A 17,018-nucleotide genomic window follows, 5' to 3' on the forward strand; every position below is an offset into this window, starting at 1 on the left:
ATAACTAGCCAAATGGTATTTGAGGTCGGCATTTTAGCCCACAGGAATTTCCCGAATTCTCCGTTTTCCTGATGTATTCGTCGGAATATCTTTCTGGTTTCTGCTGCTGTTTCTTCTTCAGCATAATTTTTTTTTACTCTTTTGTGTATTTGTCTTTTGTCAATGTAAATTTATGTGTGTCTAGTTAATCATGTTTATTTCGAAAGCGAGTTTCGAAACTTTTTCTTTTTTAAATTAAACTATTATTTTATCTTGACAGGGCCAGGATTTTCAGCCACCGGAATGACAAAACTCGGAATCCTGGGCGCTATTCCAGTGTTTAATTGACGATGGATTACCTTCTAGACTCCAATCGTTATCCGGATCTGCTGCTAATGTAAGTCAAATTTATCCGTCTATTTTCTATAGTGTTTGTGTTTAATCGGCAAAGTGTTTTGTTAGGGAACCTTACCGAATATTGTTTTTGAAGTTATTGGTTAAATTGCGTTTCATAGTGACAGGCATTTGGAATCTCTTTCCTTATATTTTTGGCCTGTGGGACGGCCGAACAAGTGGTTGACAGAATTCCATTTTAACTCTTTTCCGTTGAAAGCGCTTTATCGTCATGTTTTTTGCAGGGGTATATTTCAGTTTTCCCCCTACTTTTCAAGGATTTTCTTTCTTTGATTCTTTCACAGTATCACTGCCTTTTTTTTATGTGAGCGTGAAATGGTTGCAAATAGGTGTAATATTACTAAAGCTCGACTTTGAAATCTAGCTTCCGGATTGGTCGGTGTGATAAAAAGAAGACTGTACTTCTTGTACTCATTTTCGCAATTAGTAGTACCGTCGTTGCACTATCTTTCATTTTTATTTACATTTTTTAAACTTATTTATCTTTTTCAATTATTTACATCTTTCAACAATTGCAGTCTAGATGTAACAAGTTAGAACAGAGTAATGTAGTTGGAGACATAAGAAAGGACGAATGAAGTATAATAATCTTCATTTATCTTTACTTGTCCTCCTTTAAGTGTTACAGTTACCCTTCGTAAATTTGTTCCAAGAATGATGTCTTGTGGAATTTGGTTGACAAGTTTGAGTTCTGACAGTTTTGTAGAGAGAGCCATTTTTTTTTTATCTTGCGGAATCATCCATTTCGAATCACAAAACTTATTGCATGTGTGCGGTTAGCTCTGTGTATCCAAACCGTTTAGTCACTTGACAATGGGCGGTCGACAATTTGCCATTCTCCAGAACATAATTTATTATCTCTTTATCCTACGGACTTCGCATTCGGCATTCCTTGAAGGAATGGGTCGATTTATTTCTCTCTTTTCACTTGTCCGTTTGATCGAAATTTGCTCTTTTGAATTTTGTTTTGTCTAGCTTGTATTTATGAACAAACTAGTTCGATTATCAACACTTGCCGTCAAGTCAAACCTTTCGAGGATTTATTATTTTCTTTCTTTTTTTTATCGGAGTTGATGGTAAATAACATGAAAATGGGTGCACAATATCACATTTTGTGGCTTAACATTGCGTAATGAGCGTAAATCCTCTTTTATTGACATCCGGCTTCCGGTTCTTTTACTCTTTTTTGAACACGGAGCAATGTTTCCCGCAACTGTTGGGGATTGCTACGTGTAATATGCACTACTTGCAAGATTTCGAGACCGGAGTAGCTGTATCATCTTGATATTGAAAACTCAATCTCAGTTGTCAAGTCTAACAGGCGCTATTTTCTTGTTAGTTAAACTTGACAACTTCTTAATTTCACACTAACCGAAATTTGCATTGTCAATTGTCATTGTTGATATAGATGGGCGCATGGAGTTAAGCGTTTTCAAAGTTTGAATGTATTTTCCAACTCTTCTGTTATTGCAGATTCCCAGGATACAGTTTAAGATATTTATTTTAGTTGTTAGTTTATAGGAGATAGTTTATAGCCTACTTTTTATTGCAATACGAAAACCAGTGACTGTCAGCACCACCCTTATAGTCGTCACAGAAGAAGTGCGTAGACTTACTCTTAGTAAAAAAATTTTTTTATCCCCGCCACCCTCTTTTGCCTTGGAAAATTCGGTCAAAACTTATTCATTTTTATTGCAAACAAGTTTGTGTTGGGGCCAGTGTGAACGCTGACATTCTTTGCTGCAATAGAAGATTGAATTGCAGCGGGCGCAACGCTTCAGATTTTGAGCAGTTTTCTTGCAACCGGCACAGCAGTTTTCGGCCATGACATATTCAATCATTTTGAACTGTTTGAATCACAGAGTAGGACGGAAACATTACGTATAAAATAAGTTTGTAAGGACTTTTGTACCTGCTTTTTGCCTGTTCGCTCTGAAATTGCCAACTTGCAACTGGCCGCGTCCCATGTCATCATGTACGGATACATGTACTCGGATGGGGCTAAGATGTAGATGCTCTTCCAACTCTGAAAATTCAATTAAAATTTGGTTAAAAATTGACTAACTACTGAAGACCGTTTGAAATTTTCGTAATCGGCAGGTGCACTAAATCGAGTGCATGACTCGAATTTGATTCACTACGTATAGTGAAGGGGGAATTGTCGTTATTAAACTTTGAATTACTTTTATTTTACCTTGGTGCACCAGATAATCAATTTTTTAAAATAGTCGGTCGATGCGAGATAGCGCCCGTCGGGTGAAAATAATAATTGGTGAATCTGAGCTGCGTGTCCTGGAAGATTTCGTGTCTGATTTTCATGTTCGAACGGATACCAAATCACAAGGCTTCCCTTAAGTGATCCACTGGATATAATTCAATAAACATAAATTATAGGAAAACCAAAATTATTCGTGGTCGTTAGAAACATAAATAAAGACTGTATCTTCTTAGACTTAAAGAAGATAGAAGCTTTATATTTACATAATGTGATACAGAGAAATTGAGTTCTAATTGAAGAAAGAAATCTGACCATGCCATAAATTTTTTTGTTGCCGTATCGTCCTTGACGTCAGAACTCCACACCAAAAGGGTACAAACTGAATCGAGCTCCAGCACACGAACGGGATCATTACTTCCCAACGACCATATCTGCAATTAAGTAATTAAATATGTCACTTCTGATTGAAGTCTTCAAGAATAATTTGCCAGAAATCCGGTAAATATAACGCATTTTTGTTTTGAATACTTTGACCCGTCGGTCTGAGCCACCGGAAGCGAAAATATTCAATTCTTCGTTCCTGGTGAAGGCAATAGTCCGTACAGCGGATTGCGTTTGGCCATGCAACGTTGGAAATTCGAACGGCGAAAAAATTTTAAATCGTCCGTCATCACCCAGGTCGTGTCTGATTTTCTGGAACACTTGACTTTTCATTTGCCTGTTGTGTGATCCTATTTCGTGAATTTCAACCGTTCCATCGTGATAACCAGAGGCGAGTTGATTGTGCGAGATCCAGGCCACTGTCTCGCAGTACGTTTTTGATTTCATGGTGAAGGGTTTTTCAGTTGCCGAGTTGACAATCAGCACCTGTGTAGTGTCTATCTAAAGACAGAATCGAATAGAATTGAGAAACTTAAACTATTTATGGTGAATAATAAGTTAATGCCAATGTTTTCCGCATTCACTTTTTACTCTCATCACTTTTATTGAACCTATCACATTTTTGTATCGCTGAATGTTTTTTCCCACTTACCGCATTGTTATAACTAGCCAACATGTCTCGGTTGAATGGATTCCAAACAATTATCGGAAAATTGGATCGTCCATTTCTTTGGAATACTTTTCTGCCGTCCACTGGATAGCAAAAGACGATGACAGTCCCATCGTCGGAGCTAACAGCCACTTTAGTTCCATCGACCTTCAAAATCAAACAGAAAACATTAAAATCTAAAAGCATCGGATTTAGTCTTTAATGACGAACCTACGTTCCATTGGATGAACAAAATTGCCCTTTCATATGGATAATGTTTGGGTTCAATGTCCCAGTTTTCGAACGAAGTGGTGTGACTAGATCCGCGCAGGAAAATCACTCCGCCGTGAAATAAGCCACACGCTAGAACGGGATCGTTTGGATGGAAACTTGCACTCCTCACATCATTCAGGCCCCTTCTCATTTCTTTAAACGCTTGTCCCACGTCTTTGAAAAATCCTGGGAGACTAAACAATTTTTTAAGTTCTTAGTAATTCAAACTTTTCGATCTTCTTGACAGCAACTTCGTGGGTACCGTGATAAGCAAATCGAATTACCTTTTGCGAGCTCATCTTTCCTATCGTGACGGATTTCATTTGTTAAGGATTTAGGGCTTTCTGCTTTAGCCATTTTCGTCAGCTTTCTCTTTCGTGAGCATAAGATGAAACCAAATGAACTACTAACAGTAAGCGGTTACTTGTTAACAGTGGAATAGTACGAGTTGACAACCGAACCAGCAGTTGAGGCGCGTTAACTCTGACGGACTCCTATCCTATTCACGGGGACGTGACGTGTCAGCTGGAGAGAATCGACGTAAAGCTGAGGGTTGGATGTGTTCCAAGTTGATTCACGAAGGGCTTGTCACTTTTGTCTGTCAACATCGGCCGTTTTCGTCTGCTCAATTCGATTTCTCCGCCGTTGCCTTGTCGACGTGTCGTCGTTTCCTCCTTCCTGACCTTCCTGCCGCTGGGCTATTACATGTGCCAAATAACTGTGTAACTGTTGTCTGTAGGTGTGTAGTAACCAAGCACAGGTTACTTTTTTTCCTTTGTAACTCCTTTTAGTATTCGTCACCACCTCTTTTATGGGTCGCACCATGTATTAATCTTTTACCAGTAAGAATAATAATCATTTAAAAAATCTCCAACATTTTGTGGTTTTTTTGCCATGAAAGACATGGCGTTGCGCGCTATCATAGCAATTATTAGTTTCAAGTTTGATTTTTGTCTCTGCATTTCGTTGCTTCGTTTCTCCTCAGGAACGAAATGGCTACCGTTTTTTATGAAATTGTTCACAATAAAAATGTCTAGATTTTATGTCTCAACATTTATATATGCATGGCAAATTTGAAACTGAAAACTAGAGACAATTTCACACTTCTTTCATTAAACCCCCAAAAAATGGGAATTCGTAGGGTCGCACGTCGAGTATGCGCGTTTGAATAGTCGCACATTATGGCAACAACAGCGGTTCCAACGCGTCGCTGGAAGGTTTTCTTACAGGTACTACAGCAGCTTTCGCAACGATGTACCATATTATAAATCTTTAAGAACTATTTAAAAGGTTGCACATAAATGGGGCAATTCGGTTATGAATTATGATTTAAAAAAAAAATTCTTTCTGCATAATGCATAGATTCATAGCGAATTCTGCGAATCCTATGCTTTCCTAAGTTTTTTACCGAGGTCCATTGAAGAACCTTGACGCTTTTCGAAATGTTTTTTTAATCGTGCGGAATTATCCATTTCGAATCACACAATTTATTGCACGTGTGGTTAGCAAAGAAGGTAGAAACCCCTTCGTCACCGAGGTCTGTTGGTCCATATTCCTTGGAAGTTGACATGATAATGGGATCGGTTATTGAGTTGATTGAATTAAGAAACTTAAAATATTTTTGGTGAATAATACGTTAACGTGATTGTGTTCTACACTACCCTAATAAGCGACAGAATTAACTTTTCCGAGTTCATATTTGTTTTTCTACTTTCTCAATTTCGTTTGTTAAAAAAAGATTGAAGTGAGCTCTCTGCTGCAGCCATTCTTTTTCGTCAGCCTGAGATGAGATAAAATGAATTTAGTATCGTCAGTCAATATCGCGGTTATTTTTTACCAGCAGTACGAGATGATAACAGGATCAGCATGTCCTAAACTCTTGACGGGCTCTTTTCCTATTCACGGGACGTGGTGTTCGAGGTAGAGAGATTATTTTTCCTTTTTTTTTGGCGTTACTTCGTCGGCTGTCTGTCAATCATTTAGCAAGTAAAGCAGAGCAGAGGTAGCAGTAGGAAGTAGCAGAGTTGAATAGGAATTTTATTTGGATTATGAAAAGCTAACGTTATCAGTCAATTTTGTTTTGTTCCCGATTAATTAATGCAATCTTCTTATATTTCTCGTCTTTTATTGTGGTGGCCAGTGGCCAGTGGTCAGTTTTAAATGTACATGTTGGAATATTGAATGCAAATTCGTTTTCAAATTTTAAACTTCCTCTTTAAAATCACAATGCTTTATCTTTTTTTTTTTTTTTAATGCACTTTTTGCGGATTTTTTAATCAACGCCCTTCCAACATTTTGATTGATTTTGATAAATTTTAAGGAATTGTGCTTTTTTGTGTTGTTTTCTCTTGCAGTCGTAGTCGGTCGCTTTGTTCCGGATTTCAGGAAACCCTTTTGCGTGCTTTTAATGAAAGAAGCGATTACCGTATCCATAACTCTCTGTGCCACACGGTGACACAGCGGTATCGAGCAACATAACATTTGAATGGATGAAACAGTAAATTAAATTATCAATGCGTGCTGTGTATAGTTTGAGGAAAATATCTTTTCTGCATCAATTATTGTTCAGCTACCTTGTTTGGTCTGTCAAGTACAATTTCCATAATCGGCAAATCTTTGTGTTTTTTCTGAGATATCGGATGATTCCATAAGTTAAGCAGAAATTTGCGATCGTATACTTTTGCCCCACATGAATTTCCTGGGCTCCATTGACCTACCGTATAGATCTGTTAGTTCATGCCGCAACAAATATTACAAATCTGTAGTCTTATTATTTAATAACCATCTTTGTAGATAGGCCAGTTTAAATAACAGGTTGTTCCTTGCTTGGCCTAAAACAGAAACACCATAAAATTGTCTACAACGGCCGGTTTTTTGTTTGATGTTTTTTCACCAGTTGTAATGGAAGAAGGTTGTTGTCTGTGGTGCGACCATGATGTCCATTGCGGATGTAATACGGAAGGAGTCGTTCTTTGACATCCGTAAGATTTATTCTTTTTAAAGGATCTGCCTCGATCATTTCTCGAATAACAGGAACCGCAAAGTGATCAGCCTTCAATTCTGGAAAGGTTACAGTAGACTCGCAAATGGAATGTTTGTTAATTTAATTTTGTAATGAACTTACCCTGGATGTTAATTGGTTTACCCTCTCGAATATTAAACTGCACTTCCAGATGATCGCTCAAATCGCCGAATGGATGTATCCCACCATTTTCGCGAGTCAGGAAAACAAAAAAGACGCAACCGCATGGGAAAACGTCACATTTCGGAGTTGCTTTGTTATTCACTCCGTTATTGCCGCGCAATTCCGGTGCCATCCATAAAAGAGTCCCTTTAATTCCACTCATGGAACACGTACCTCGAGTGCTGATCTGTTTACTCAATCCAAAGTCTGATAGTTTCATTTTGCCTGCCATGGAAATTAAAATATTGTCAGGTTTGATGTCCCGATGGATAAGTTTTTGTGAGTGGATGTAGTCAAGGCCATCGGCGATTCGGTATAAAACCATTTGATCAGATGGCAGGGCGGGTCCTTTATATGTATTTTCAATCACTTCACTAAGTGTTCCTGCACACAGTTCCAGTACGATGTATCTTGGGGGGATGATTTGTGTTAGAAAGAATATCTCTTTTTTGTTAGGCAGTGAATGAATGAAATGAAATACCTGAAGTCGTCGTCTGCAACCACTTGGAGAATTTTCAAAATATTTTTATGGTCAAGAATTTTCTGTAAATCGACCTCGCGCTCTTCTTTTTCCGATCGATTTAATAAAATTTTCTTGACTGCAACTTTTTCTTGGTTGAAAATACCAAGGTAGACATCACCATATGTGCCTCTACCTAGCACATCTTCTTTAGAGTATTGGATTCCGGTGTCGCCAATTTTTTTATAGGCCGCCATGTTGTAATTCTTCACCAGAAAAAATGAATATGTTAGAAATCGCCAACAACATTCTACATTCTGTAGTGATGGAGAAAAACAAGGCTGCGATATCATGTTGATTATTATTTGACTGATAACAAATCAGACTATCTTGATGTGGTCTACAATCTAAAACTTTTCAATGTTTTAGTAGCTTGGCTTATCCAAAATCGTCGCTCACGTAAATTCGTCATATCAGCTCGTAATGTTTAATTTTAACATGTCAGTCACTTCCATATTTTCGCGTTGATATTATCAAGTTTCGTTGCAATCAAAACACCGGTTAATTATTCCTCTTCTGCTGCAACCCGAAAATAATCTGTCGTTTTTCTTAAATTATTCGGAAAAATTTGAAGTAACTTCTAAACTCGCTGTTTCGTTTGTCCTTTTCAATGGCTACTTGTATTTACGAAATAATTCATAACAAAAATGTCTTAATTTTATGTCCTGTCACTTTGAAATGCATGACGAATTTACAAACTGACAATTAGAGACATTCACCTCAAAGTTAATTTCACATTTCTACATTAAACAAAAAGGGGATTCGCAGGACGGGCCGTTTGAATAGTCGCACATAAAATTCACTTTTTCTGACAAACTGTTTTATGATTTGACCAGTGCGAAAATTGGCATTCCGCGTTGCAATAGAAGACGGAACGGCAACGGCTGCAACGCTTCATATTATGGGAGGTTTTCTTACATTTGGCACATTGGTTTTCAGCTGCGACGAATTCAATCGTTAGGAACTGTTGATGGCACAAATGTTGCATGAAACATGTATGGTTAATTCGGTAACATTTATTTTGATTATTATTGTTTTCTTTACCCGTTTCAGACCAGTTTTTTCTGTAATGCATAGCTTTGAACTGGTCGCGTCCCATGAAATGGTGTAAGGAAATCGACATCCTGATGGTGGGAGGGTGTAGATAATGTTCCATGTCTAAATGCGAAATGTAGGAAAATTTGATCTGATCGCTTAAAAACATTCGAAATGATTTAACCTTAGTTGACCAGATAATCAGTTTTCTGTCGTAATCCGTCGACGCGAGATAACGTCCGTTAGGGGAAAACGAGATTTGATGCAACTGCTCTGTATGTCCATCGAATAATAAAAACGGCCGCATATTTCTCCCCGGTGCCCATATCGAAATTGATCCGTCCTCCATTCCGCTAGATTTAATTGAAAACGCGATTATAGCAAACGAATTTTATATCGTAACTTACGTAGCTTACCTCGCAAGATAAGGTTCCCTTTCTCCTTCCAATGGATCCTTGTTTGAAGATGGAAGTTCCATTGGACTCCAAACCAAATGGCAACAAAACGAGCTAAAGTGCCTCATGTGTACAGGATCTTGACTATCCATCGACCAAAGCTGCGAAAAATAACAAAAATTAGAACTTAACAAATTTCATTACCAACTACAATTAAACGTTATTAGCGTGTCGGGAAATACCTTGACCCAACCGTCGTGTGAGCTGGTGGCTAAAAGTTGCAACTGTTCGTTCCAGGCAATACTCCAAACGTCAGATTTCATTCCCCTGTTTTTTGGAAAAGGGAACACTTGGTTCTGTGACGTGAAATGTGTGCTCACTACGAGTTTCTTGACTAGATTGCTGGTGGAGATAAAGCCGAGTTCTATTTCGTGAATTTCGACCGTGCCGTCGTCGTAACTGCAAGCGAGTCGGTTTCGCGAAATCCAATCGACGCACCAGACATTTTCTTTTGATTGGAGAAAATAGAAATGGCCGATAGCTGCGTTGAAAATCACCACTAGTTTCCCCTCCATCTGAAGATGAAATAGGAAAGTGTGTATAATACATTAATGGATTGATAGAATTCTGATTGTGTCGACATCTTTACCGCATTGTTATAACTGGCCAAAACGTTTAAATCGAATGGATTCCAAACGGTCAAGGGGAAATCTAATCGTCTACTAACGGGTAAAACTCGTTTCTGGCCAGTCCGAGAACACCAAACAATTAGAGTTCCGTCAATGCATCCGCCAGCTAGTTTAGTCCCGCTCTTCTACACAGCAAAAATACCGAAAAATACAAACAAACAAACAGTTTAGATCAAGAGAAATACATCTGCACAAGTTGAATTACTTACATTAAAGTTTAAGGACAGCGCCGAATATTCAGACCGAAATTGACATTGCGGTTTCCAAGTTGAAAGAGAAGTAGAATGCTTCCAGGAACTCTTGAATAGTATGATCCCTCCACTAAACAATCCACAAGCTAAAATAGGCTCGATTGGATGGAAACATGCACTTCTCACATCCATTTCGCTTGTCAATGAGATCTCAACGTTTTTGAACAAACCTAGGTGTGGCATTGGTTAACAAACGAAAAGATGGGCAATTGTAATCAAATTCCGTTTCACCTCTCCCTGTTGAATTTACAGACTCTGCCATTTTTTCTCTACTTGGTGACGAACAGGTACAAACACGTGTTGAAGAAATACAGAAGGGTTTTTTTTAATTCTTGATTCCACCGTGACAGATGAGAGAATATCCTTTGTAGTTAGAATTAACAAAATTTCACCGATGTGACACTTTAACCTCTGATATTTATGGATAAATCGGAGAGCACGAGAGCGATAACCTTTATTGTATCCTTGGTTGTTAACACTGAGGGAGGGGTAGAACAAAACAAAAGAGAAGCGTTTAGAAAGTGGGGGGGGGGGGGATGGAAAAGGGGGTGAGAAACGAAATTTCCGGAATTCAAATTTCAGATATAAAATGAAAGCTGATAACAATTGGGCTCAATCTTTTCCTTTTGAAATTTTGTCAAAACTTATTCAATTTTTATTGCAAGCAAGTTTGTGATGGGGCCAGTGTGAACGCTGGCATTCCTTGCTGCAATACAGGACTGAGTTGCAGCGGGTGCATAGCTTCAGATTTTGAAAAGTTTTCTTGCAACCGGCACAGCTGTTTTTGGCAACGATATATTGAATCACTTTGAACTGTTTGAATCGCAGAGTTGGAAAACATTATATAGAAAATAAGTTTGTTGGGAATTCATTTATTGCTTTTACCTGTCTCTGGCCTGTTCTCTCTGAAATTGCCAACCTGCAACTGGCCGCATCCCACGTCATCATGTACGGATGCATGAAATCGGATGAGGGTAAAATGTATATGCACTCCCAACTCTGAAAATTGCATGAAAATTCCGTAAAAAAAAAATTTAATAGTTACGGGAGATTTTTGGACGCGGCAGGTCGTCTATGCACTAAACCGAGGCTGATCCATTACGTAATAAACTGGGATTTTTCGCTATTAAACTTGTGTCTATCCAAAATCTTTTTACCTTGGTAGACCAGATGATCAATTTCTTGTAATAGTCAGTTGAGGCGAGATAGCGCCCGTCGGGTGAAGGTAATAATTGAAAAATCTGATCATGTCCTATGAGTTTTTCTGTCCGATTTCCACCTTCAAACGGATGCCAAATCACTATGCTTCCATTTTCTAATCCGCTGTATGCAACCCAATGAAAAGAAAGAAAAATTAGTTATGGTTGTTAGAGTATAAATTAAAACTCATTTTACAAAACTTAAAACTTCTAAAGCTTTATAGTATTATACTGACAATTTGAGTTCTAATTGAAATAATAAATAAAAATAACCAAAGATCTAACCATGCAATAAAAGTTTTTCTCGTCTTTTGATCCTTGATGCCAGAACTCCACACCAAATTTCTACAACTCGAATTGAGCTTTAGCACAAGGATGGGATCGTTACTGGCCAACGACCAAATCTGCAATTAAGTTATAAAAAATAAGTTATTAAAAAATCGAAATCTTGTCCGATAATAATTGTCGATTAATTTTCTAAAAATCCAGTAACACACATTAATCTGATCTGAATACCTTGACTCGTTCGTCTGTTCCACCTGAAGCCAAAAGATTCATTTCTTCGTTCCAAGCGATACTCGTTACAAAACTAAATGTTTTGACTTGGTAGTCGGTAGGCGTAAAAATGTGGCTGTAAACTCGTCCATTATCGCCCAGGTCGTGTCTGATTTTCTGGGACATTCGACTTTTCAATTGCTTGTTACGTGACTCTATTTCGTGAATTTCAAACGTCCCATCGTCGTAACCACAGGCGAGTTGATTGTGCGAGTTCCAGGCCAGGGTCTGACAGTTCCATTTTGATTTGATGGTGTGGGTGAGGAGGTTTTCAGCTGCTGAATTGGCAATCATCACCTCGTTTGTGTCCAACTAGAGATAAAATTGAGAAACTTAAAATGATGAATAATAAATTCATGCGAGTCCAGTGTGAATCCATGTACACCACTTTTTGTTTGGACTAACCATCAAGATTTTTCCCCTTTCTTTTGGTTTACTCTGCTTAACTAATCAAGTAAATGTGTTATGCCACTTACCGCACTGTTATAACTGGCCAACATGTCCCGGTTGAATGGATTCCAAAAAATTAACGGAAAGTTTGATCGTCCATTTCTTCGGAATTCTTGTTTGCCATCCCCTGGATAACACCAAATGATGACAGTCCCATCATCGGAGCCAGCAGCCACTTTAGTTCCATCAGCCTTCAAAATTAAACAAGAAAGAGCAAAACTAAAGATTACTTGATAGGTCTAAGTTTTAGCCAATTAACACACAATTAGCAGACGATTTTGATGCGTTAAAACAGGGACACAATTATTAGATTCAAAAACTTACATTCCATTGGACGGAGAAAATTGTATTTTCACATCGGTATTGTTTGGTTTCAATTTTCCAATTCTCAAACGCTGTGGTGTGATTAGATCCGCGAAGTAAAACTAATCCTCCTCTTACTAAGCCGCACGCCAGAACGGGCTCGATTGGATGGAAACTTGCACTTCTCACATCCAATCGTCTTGTTAATGACATCTCAACGTTTATGAACAAACCTAGGTGTGGCATTGGTTAACAACGAATAAAAGATTGGAAAGTTTTATCAAATTTCGTCTTAACCTCTCTCTGATGAATGTACAGCCATTATCTTTCTGGGGATGATATTAAAGCGTTTGGAAGAAACAAACTCAGTAAACTCGGAATTTCAGAGATGAGAGAGTATCCTTGCATGTAGAACCTTACAAATTTCAACGTGGCGAAGCAAATAAATGAGCACCCAGCAACAACCTTTCTAGTCGCCTCGATTTTAACAACTGAAAGAAATGGAACAGTAAAACGAAAGAGAAACGTTTAAGAGGGGGGGGGAGAGGGTGTGGGGGGTTGAGGGGGTGGAACTGGTCTGGGTCGACAACAATCGTTGAGCAATAGTTCAATACGCAGCTGCATGTGGACTAATCCTTTGCTGTGCATTTTCTCACCCATACTTTTTTTATTTGGTCTTTTTTAGAGTTTATTAGGAAAAATTAAAACCAAAATAGTCTTAAAAAAAAAATCCGTAACCGCATGTGTGTGGTTATTAGCAATGAAGGTAGAAATAGAGATAGGGTAGGTCCGTTTTTCTCTCTCTTTCGCTTGTCCGTTCGATCGAAGTTTGCTCTTTTGAATTTTGTTCCCGTATTTTTGGACGTCCTAGTTCGATTACCACATGCTCTAAATTGACTTCCGCTATTCCAGACTCTTTTCTGATTTTTAATTTTATTTGAATTGAATAACGAATATGATACTGGTTGTAGCGCACTGGGCGCTAATCCTCGTTTGTTGATCAGTCTGGTTCTCTTGCTCTTGTTTGAGACCGGAGTGCTGTTTGTTGAAATTTGGCCATCAGTTGTTTGGGAATTGCCAAATTCTTGATTGTTGCTGAGCTTCCGTCACTTGATTAGGCCCTGCGTTTCCATGAGCACGATGGCAAATCGGATTCTAGATTTCATGACGAATGCGATTGCCTTGTTAAACTGACACTTAATTTTAACCTGTCCACTTGATTTACAGTATCCCTCAAAATCAGTTGAAACTTATTGACTTTTAAAATTTCGATTATATTTTTATTTTCCAACATTAAACATACAATCGGATTTGACAGAACACCGTTATGCACTTTGAACTATTCTCCTTACTGCATCATAACACCCAAGGTCTTTAGTCGCTAATTAAAATTCCCTCGTGTGTTACTCTCAGCAGTTAAACTCAGACGTAGTCTCAATTGTGTTATTTCGTTACGGTTTTCTTTTTTTTACATCATTCAATAAATTTGGTTTTTTAAGAAATAAACTCAACTAAAGGCGTCACGTCTAACCGGCGCTTTACTACTTGTTAGTAAGCTACTTAATAAAATGTCATACTAACCTTACTATGCGTAATCATTGTTTAAACAGGCGGAAGCGATGGCCCTGGAGTTATGCGTATTCTAAGTTTGAATATATTTTCCAACTCTTTTGAGGTTACAGGAAATTACAAATTAATGACATTTACTAAGTCCACTTTGAAATTTTCTTGATCGGATCCAATCTTTTTCTTTTGAAATTCGGCCAAACTCATTCATTTTTATTGCATACAAGTTTGTGTTGGGGCCAGTGTGAACGCTGACATTCCTTGCTGCAATAGAAGATTGAATTGCAGTGAGCGCAACGCTTCAAATTTTCATAAGTTTTCTTGCAACCGGCACAGCATTTTTCAGCCACGAAATATTGAATCACATTGAACTGTTTGAATCACAGAGTTGAAAAAAAACATTATGTGTAAAATAAGTTGGTTGTGACTTGAATGAATGAATGAATTCATTTCTTATACCTGCTCAAGGCCTGTTCGCTCTGAAATTGCCAACTTGCAACTGGCCGCGTCCCATGTCATCACGTATGGAAACCTAAACCCTGATGGGGGTAAGATGTATATACTCTCCCAACTCTGAAAATGACACGAAAATTCCGTAACAAAATGAAATAGTTACGAGAGATTTCGAGAGACTAGTGCAGTTTCGTGTTTGATCCGTTACGCAACAAACTAAGAATTTCTATCAAAAATCTTATACCTTGGTAGACCAGATAATCAATTTCTTGAAATAGTCAGTTGAAGCGAGAAAGCGCCCGTCGGGTGAAGGCCATAATTGATAAATCTGATCATGTCCTGTGAGTTCTCGTGTCCGATTTTCACGTTCAAACGGATACCAAATCACTATGCTGCCATTTTCTAATCCGCTAGATACAAAAAAATGAAAAAAAAAAAGTGAGTTATCGTTGATGGTATAATTTTAAACTTATTTCGTGTTTGAGTTCTAATTGAAAAAATGAATTTAAAAAAAACAGACAATCTGACCATGCAATGAAAGTTTTTTTCGTCTTGTCGTCCTTGATGTCAGAACTCCACACCAAATTCCTACAAACGGAATCGAGTTCTAACACGTGAATGGGTTCGTTACTGCCCAACGACCATATCTGTAATTAAGAAATCAGTTATTTAATATTCAATATCTTGACAGTAACAGTTTTCTATCAATCTTCTAACAATCAGTAAATAAAACATAATTAACAGAATACCTTTATTCGTTGGTCTGTTCCTCCTGAAGCCAAAAGACTCAATTCTTCGTTCCAAATGATACTCGATACAAAACTTAGTTTTTTCCTTTGAAAGTTGGCGAAGTCGGTAAGCGTCAAAACGTAATTAACTTGTCCGTGTTCGCCTAGGTCGTGTCTGATTTTCTTGATCAATTTGCTTTTCAATTGTCTATTACGGGATTCAATTTCGTGAATTTCAAACGTCCCATCGTCGTAACCACAGGCGAGTTGATTGTGCGAGTTCCAAACCACCGTATGACAGTTCAATTTTGATTTGATGGTGAGGGTAACGAGGTTTTCAGTAGCCAAATTGGCAATCATCACCTCTTTGGTGTCCAACTAGAGATAAAATCGAGAAACTTAAGATTTCTGGTGAATAATAAATTCATGTGAATGTTTTCCATGTACACCACTTTTGGTTTGGACTACTCATTAAGATTTGTCACCTTTCTTTTGGTTAACTCCGATGCTAAACTAATCAAGCGAATTTTTTTTTCCCACTTACCGCACTGTTATAACTGGCTAACATGTCCCGGTTGAATGGATTCCAAACAATTAACGGAAAGTTTGATCGTCCATTTCTGTGAAATACTTGTTTGCCGTCCCCCGGATAAGACCAAATGATGACATTGCCATCATCGGAGCCAGCAGCCACTTTAGTTCCATCGGCCTTCAAAATCCAACAGAAAAGACCAAAACGAAAGATTGCTTAATAGGTTTAAGTTTTACCTTAACACAGATTAAGTGAACGATTTTATAGATGAACATATAATTCCCAAACTTACGTTCCATTGGACGGATAAAATTGTCTTTCTATATTTGTAATGTTTTGGATCAATTTCCCAATCTTCAAACGGTGTGGTGTGATTAGATCCGCGAAGGAAAACCACACCTCCTTGAACTAAGCCGCACGCCAGAACAGGATCGATGGGGTGGAAACTGGCACTTCTCACATCCATTTCGCTTGTTAATGAGAACTCAACTTCTTTGAACAAACCTGGGTGGGACACATTAGTTAAAAACGAAAAAGATGGGCAAGTTTGATCAAATTCCGTCTTACCTCTGCCTGGTGAATTTAAAGCCTCTGCCATTTTCTCTCTCCTTGGTGATTTTATTTTGAAAATAACGTTTTGAAGAAACAAACTCGGAAAAGGCGTAATTTCAGAGATGAGAGAACCTAACAGATTTCACCAATGGCGCAGATAGTACTGAGCACAACCTTTCTAGATGCTGTGATTGTTGAAACTGAGGAGTGAGGATGGAACATTGGAACAGAAAAACCAAAAACGAGATGGAAACGTTTAAGGGGGGTAATTAAGAGGGGGGTTATAAGGGGGTGGAAAGTGGAAACTGTGGTCTGGGCGGTCTGGGTCGCTAAAGATTTTGGTTGCTCAGTCTCAGCTTGCCAACAAGTTGAGCAATAATTTTCATGTTTAATACGCAGTTGCATTTTGACTAATCCTTTGTGTCGTCAAAAATTTTGAAGGAAAGAGGGGTGGGTTCGACCTCAGTGGTAGACCAAAAGTTAAAAAGTCTTAACTCTTCGCTCTTCGGTCTTTTTTTAGAACGTCATTCAGGGAAGACTTAAACAAAAATAGCCTTTAAAAAACTCGCGTCGAGTATTCATTTCCCCGACAACTTAAACGATTTCAATTATCTTTCAACAACCAATGTCTCATTAAAACAACTTTTTTAGAGCCTGTAGGCATTTCTTTTGCCGAAACGGGATTTTGTTCA

The 17,018-nt window shown here is 38.2% G+C and overlaps 6 protein-coding genes across 8 annotated transcripts in view; all 6 read right to left on the reverse strand.

Moving 5' to 3' along the window:
• LOC124313778 overlaps nt 1–17,018 on the reverse strand; it is a 311,762-nt gene that overhangs the window by 53,479 nt on the left and 241,265 nt on the right. The window lies entirely within an intron of this gene.
• The window catches only part of LOC124313335 (F-box-like/WD repeat-containing protein TBL1X), a 258,370-nt gene that overhangs the window by 13,294 nt on the left and 228,058 nt on the right, over nt 1–17,018 (reverse strand). The window lies entirely within an intron of this gene.
• LOC124313079 (notchless protein homolog 1-like) lies at nt 2,021–12,993 on the reverse strand. Of its 3 annotated transcripts, none has more exons than XM_046777796.1 (9): nt 4,376–4,538; nt 4,199–4,317; nt 3,877–4,100; nt 3,645–3,809; nt 3,140–3,493; nt 2,924–3,042; nt 2,588–2,756; nt 2,306–2,419; nt 2,021–2,240 (listed from the first exon to the last, which is right to left on the reverse strand). In XM_046777796.1, the coding sequence occupies exons 2-9, from the start codon at nt 4,269–4,271 to the stop codon at nt 2,073–2,075; spliced, it is 1,386 nt and encodes a 461-aa protein (XP_046633752.1). In that variant the 5' UTR covers nt 4,272–4,317; nt 4,376–4,538; the 3' UTR covers nt 2,021–2,072. The 3 variants fall into 3 exon arrangements, with proteins under 3 accessions (XP_046633752.1, XP_046633751.1, XP_046633753.1); XM_046777795.1 differs by having other exon boundaries at nt 4,199–4,320; nt 4,368–4,538; XM_046777797.1 differs by lacking the exons at nt 2,924–3,042; nt 3,140–3,493; nt 3,645–3,809; ... (1 more) ...; nt 4,199–4,317; nt 4,376–4,538 and adding exons at nt 11,473–11,591; nt 11,704–12,054; nt 12,219–12,383; nt 12,517–12,728; nt 12,793–12,993.
• LOC124313400 lies at nt 6,026–7,031 on the reverse strand. Its single transcript, XM_046778319.1, has 4 exons — nt 6,808–7,031; nt 6,697–6,745; nt 6,488–6,627; nt 6,026–6,353 (listed from the first exon to the last, which is right to left on the reverse strand). Exons 1-4 carry the CDS (start codon nt 6,931–6,933, stop codon nt 6,117–6,119), a joined length of 552 nt encoding a protein of 183 aa, XP_046634275.1. The 5' UTR covers nt 6,934–7,031; the 3' UTR covers nt 6,026–6,116.
• LOC124313092 (F-box-like/WD repeat-containing protein TBL1XR1) lies at nt 8,380–10,631 on the reverse strand. The gene is made up of 8 exons (XM_046777814.1): nt 10,220–10,631; nt 9,947–10,158; nt 9,698–9,862; nt 9,291–9,623; nt 9,070–9,209; nt 8,838–9,006; nt 8,663–8,776; nt 8,380–8,582 (listed from the first exon to the last, which is right to left on the reverse strand). The coding sequence occupies exons 1-8, from the start codon at nt 10,248–10,250 to the stop codon at nt 8,418–8,420; spliced, it is 1,329 nt and encodes a 442-aa protein (XP_046633770.1). The 5' UTR covers nt 10,251–10,631; the 3' UTR covers nt 8,380–8,417.
• Nucleotides 13,830–16,523, reverse strand: LOC124313091 (F-box-like/WD repeat-containing protein TBL1XR1). Its single transcript, XM_046777813.1, has 8 exons — nt 16,342–16,523; nt 16,067–16,278; nt 15,787–15,951; nt 15,264–15,620; nt 15,043–15,161; nt 14,759–14,924; nt 14,521–14,634; nt 13,830–14,432 (listed from the first exon to the last, which is right to left on the reverse strand). Exons 1-8 carry the CDS (start codon nt 16,370–16,372, stop codon nt 14,265–14,267), a joined length of 1,332 nt encoding a protein of 443 aa, XP_046633769.1. The 5' UTR covers nt 16,373–16,523; the 3' UTR covers nt 13,830–14,264.

This window comes from Daphnia pulicaria, chromosome 9, assembly GCF_021234035.1.
Source record: "Daphnia pulicaria isolate SC F1-1A chromosome 9, SC_F0-13Bv2, whole genome shotgun sequence".
Taxonomy (NCBI): Eukaryota; Metazoa; Arthropoda; class Branchiopoda; order Diplostraca; family Daphniidae; genus Daphnia; species Daphnia pulicaria.

Excerpts from the sequence above, each read along its gene's own strand:
- LOC124313091 (XM_046777813.1), bottom strand. The coding sequence starts at position 16,372 with ATGGCAGAGGCTTTAAATTCACCAGGCAGAG. Across the intron at positions 16,279-16,341 it reads TTTAAATTCACCAGGCAGAG|GTTTGTTCAAAGAAGTTGAG; the intron begins GTAAGACGGAAT and ends TGTCCCACCCAG. Across the intron at positions 15,621-15,786 it reads TAGCCAGTTATAACAGTGCG|TTGGACACCAAAGAGGTGAT; the intron begins GTAAGTGGGAAA and ends TTTTATCTCTAG.
- LOC124313092 (XM_046777814.1), bottom strand. The coding sequence starts at position 10,250 with ATGGCAGAGTCTGTAAATTCAACAGGGAGAG. Across the intron at positions 10,159-10,219 it reads TGTAAATTCAACAGGGAGAG|GTTTGTTCAAAAACGTTGAG; the intron begins GTGAAACGGAAT and ends TGCCACACCTAG. Across the intron at positions 8,583-8,662 it reads AAAAAACTGGTCTGAAACGG|TTCCTAACGATTGAATTCGT; the intron begins GTAAAGAAAACA and ends TGCCATCAACAG.
- LOC124313079 (XM_046777796.1), bottom strand. The coding sequence starts at position 4,271 with ATGGCTAAAGCAGAAAGCCCTAAATCCTTAACAAATGAAATCCGTCAC. Across the intron at positions 3,043-3,139 it reads GCTCAGACCGACGGGTCAAA|ATATGGTCGTTGGGAAGTAA; the intron begins GTATTCAAAACA and ends ACTTAATTGCAG. Across the intron at positions 2,420-2,587 it reads TGATTATCTGGTGCACCAAG|AGTTGGAAGAGCATCTACAT; the intron begins GTAAAATAAAAG and ends TTGAATTTTCAG.
- LOC124313400 (XM_046778319.1), bottom strand. The coding sequence starts at position 6,933 with ATGATCGAGGCAGATCCTTTAAAAAGAATAAATCTTACGGATGTCAAA. Across the intron at positions 6,746-6,807 it reads ACCTTCTTCCATTACAACTG|GCCAAGCAAGGAACAACCTG; the intron begins GTGAAAAAACAT and ends TTTCTGTTTTAG. Across the intron at positions 6,628-6,696 it reads CTGGCCTATCTACAAAGATG|GTCAATGGAGCCCAGGAAAT; the intron begins GTTATTAAATAA and ends TCTATACGGTAG.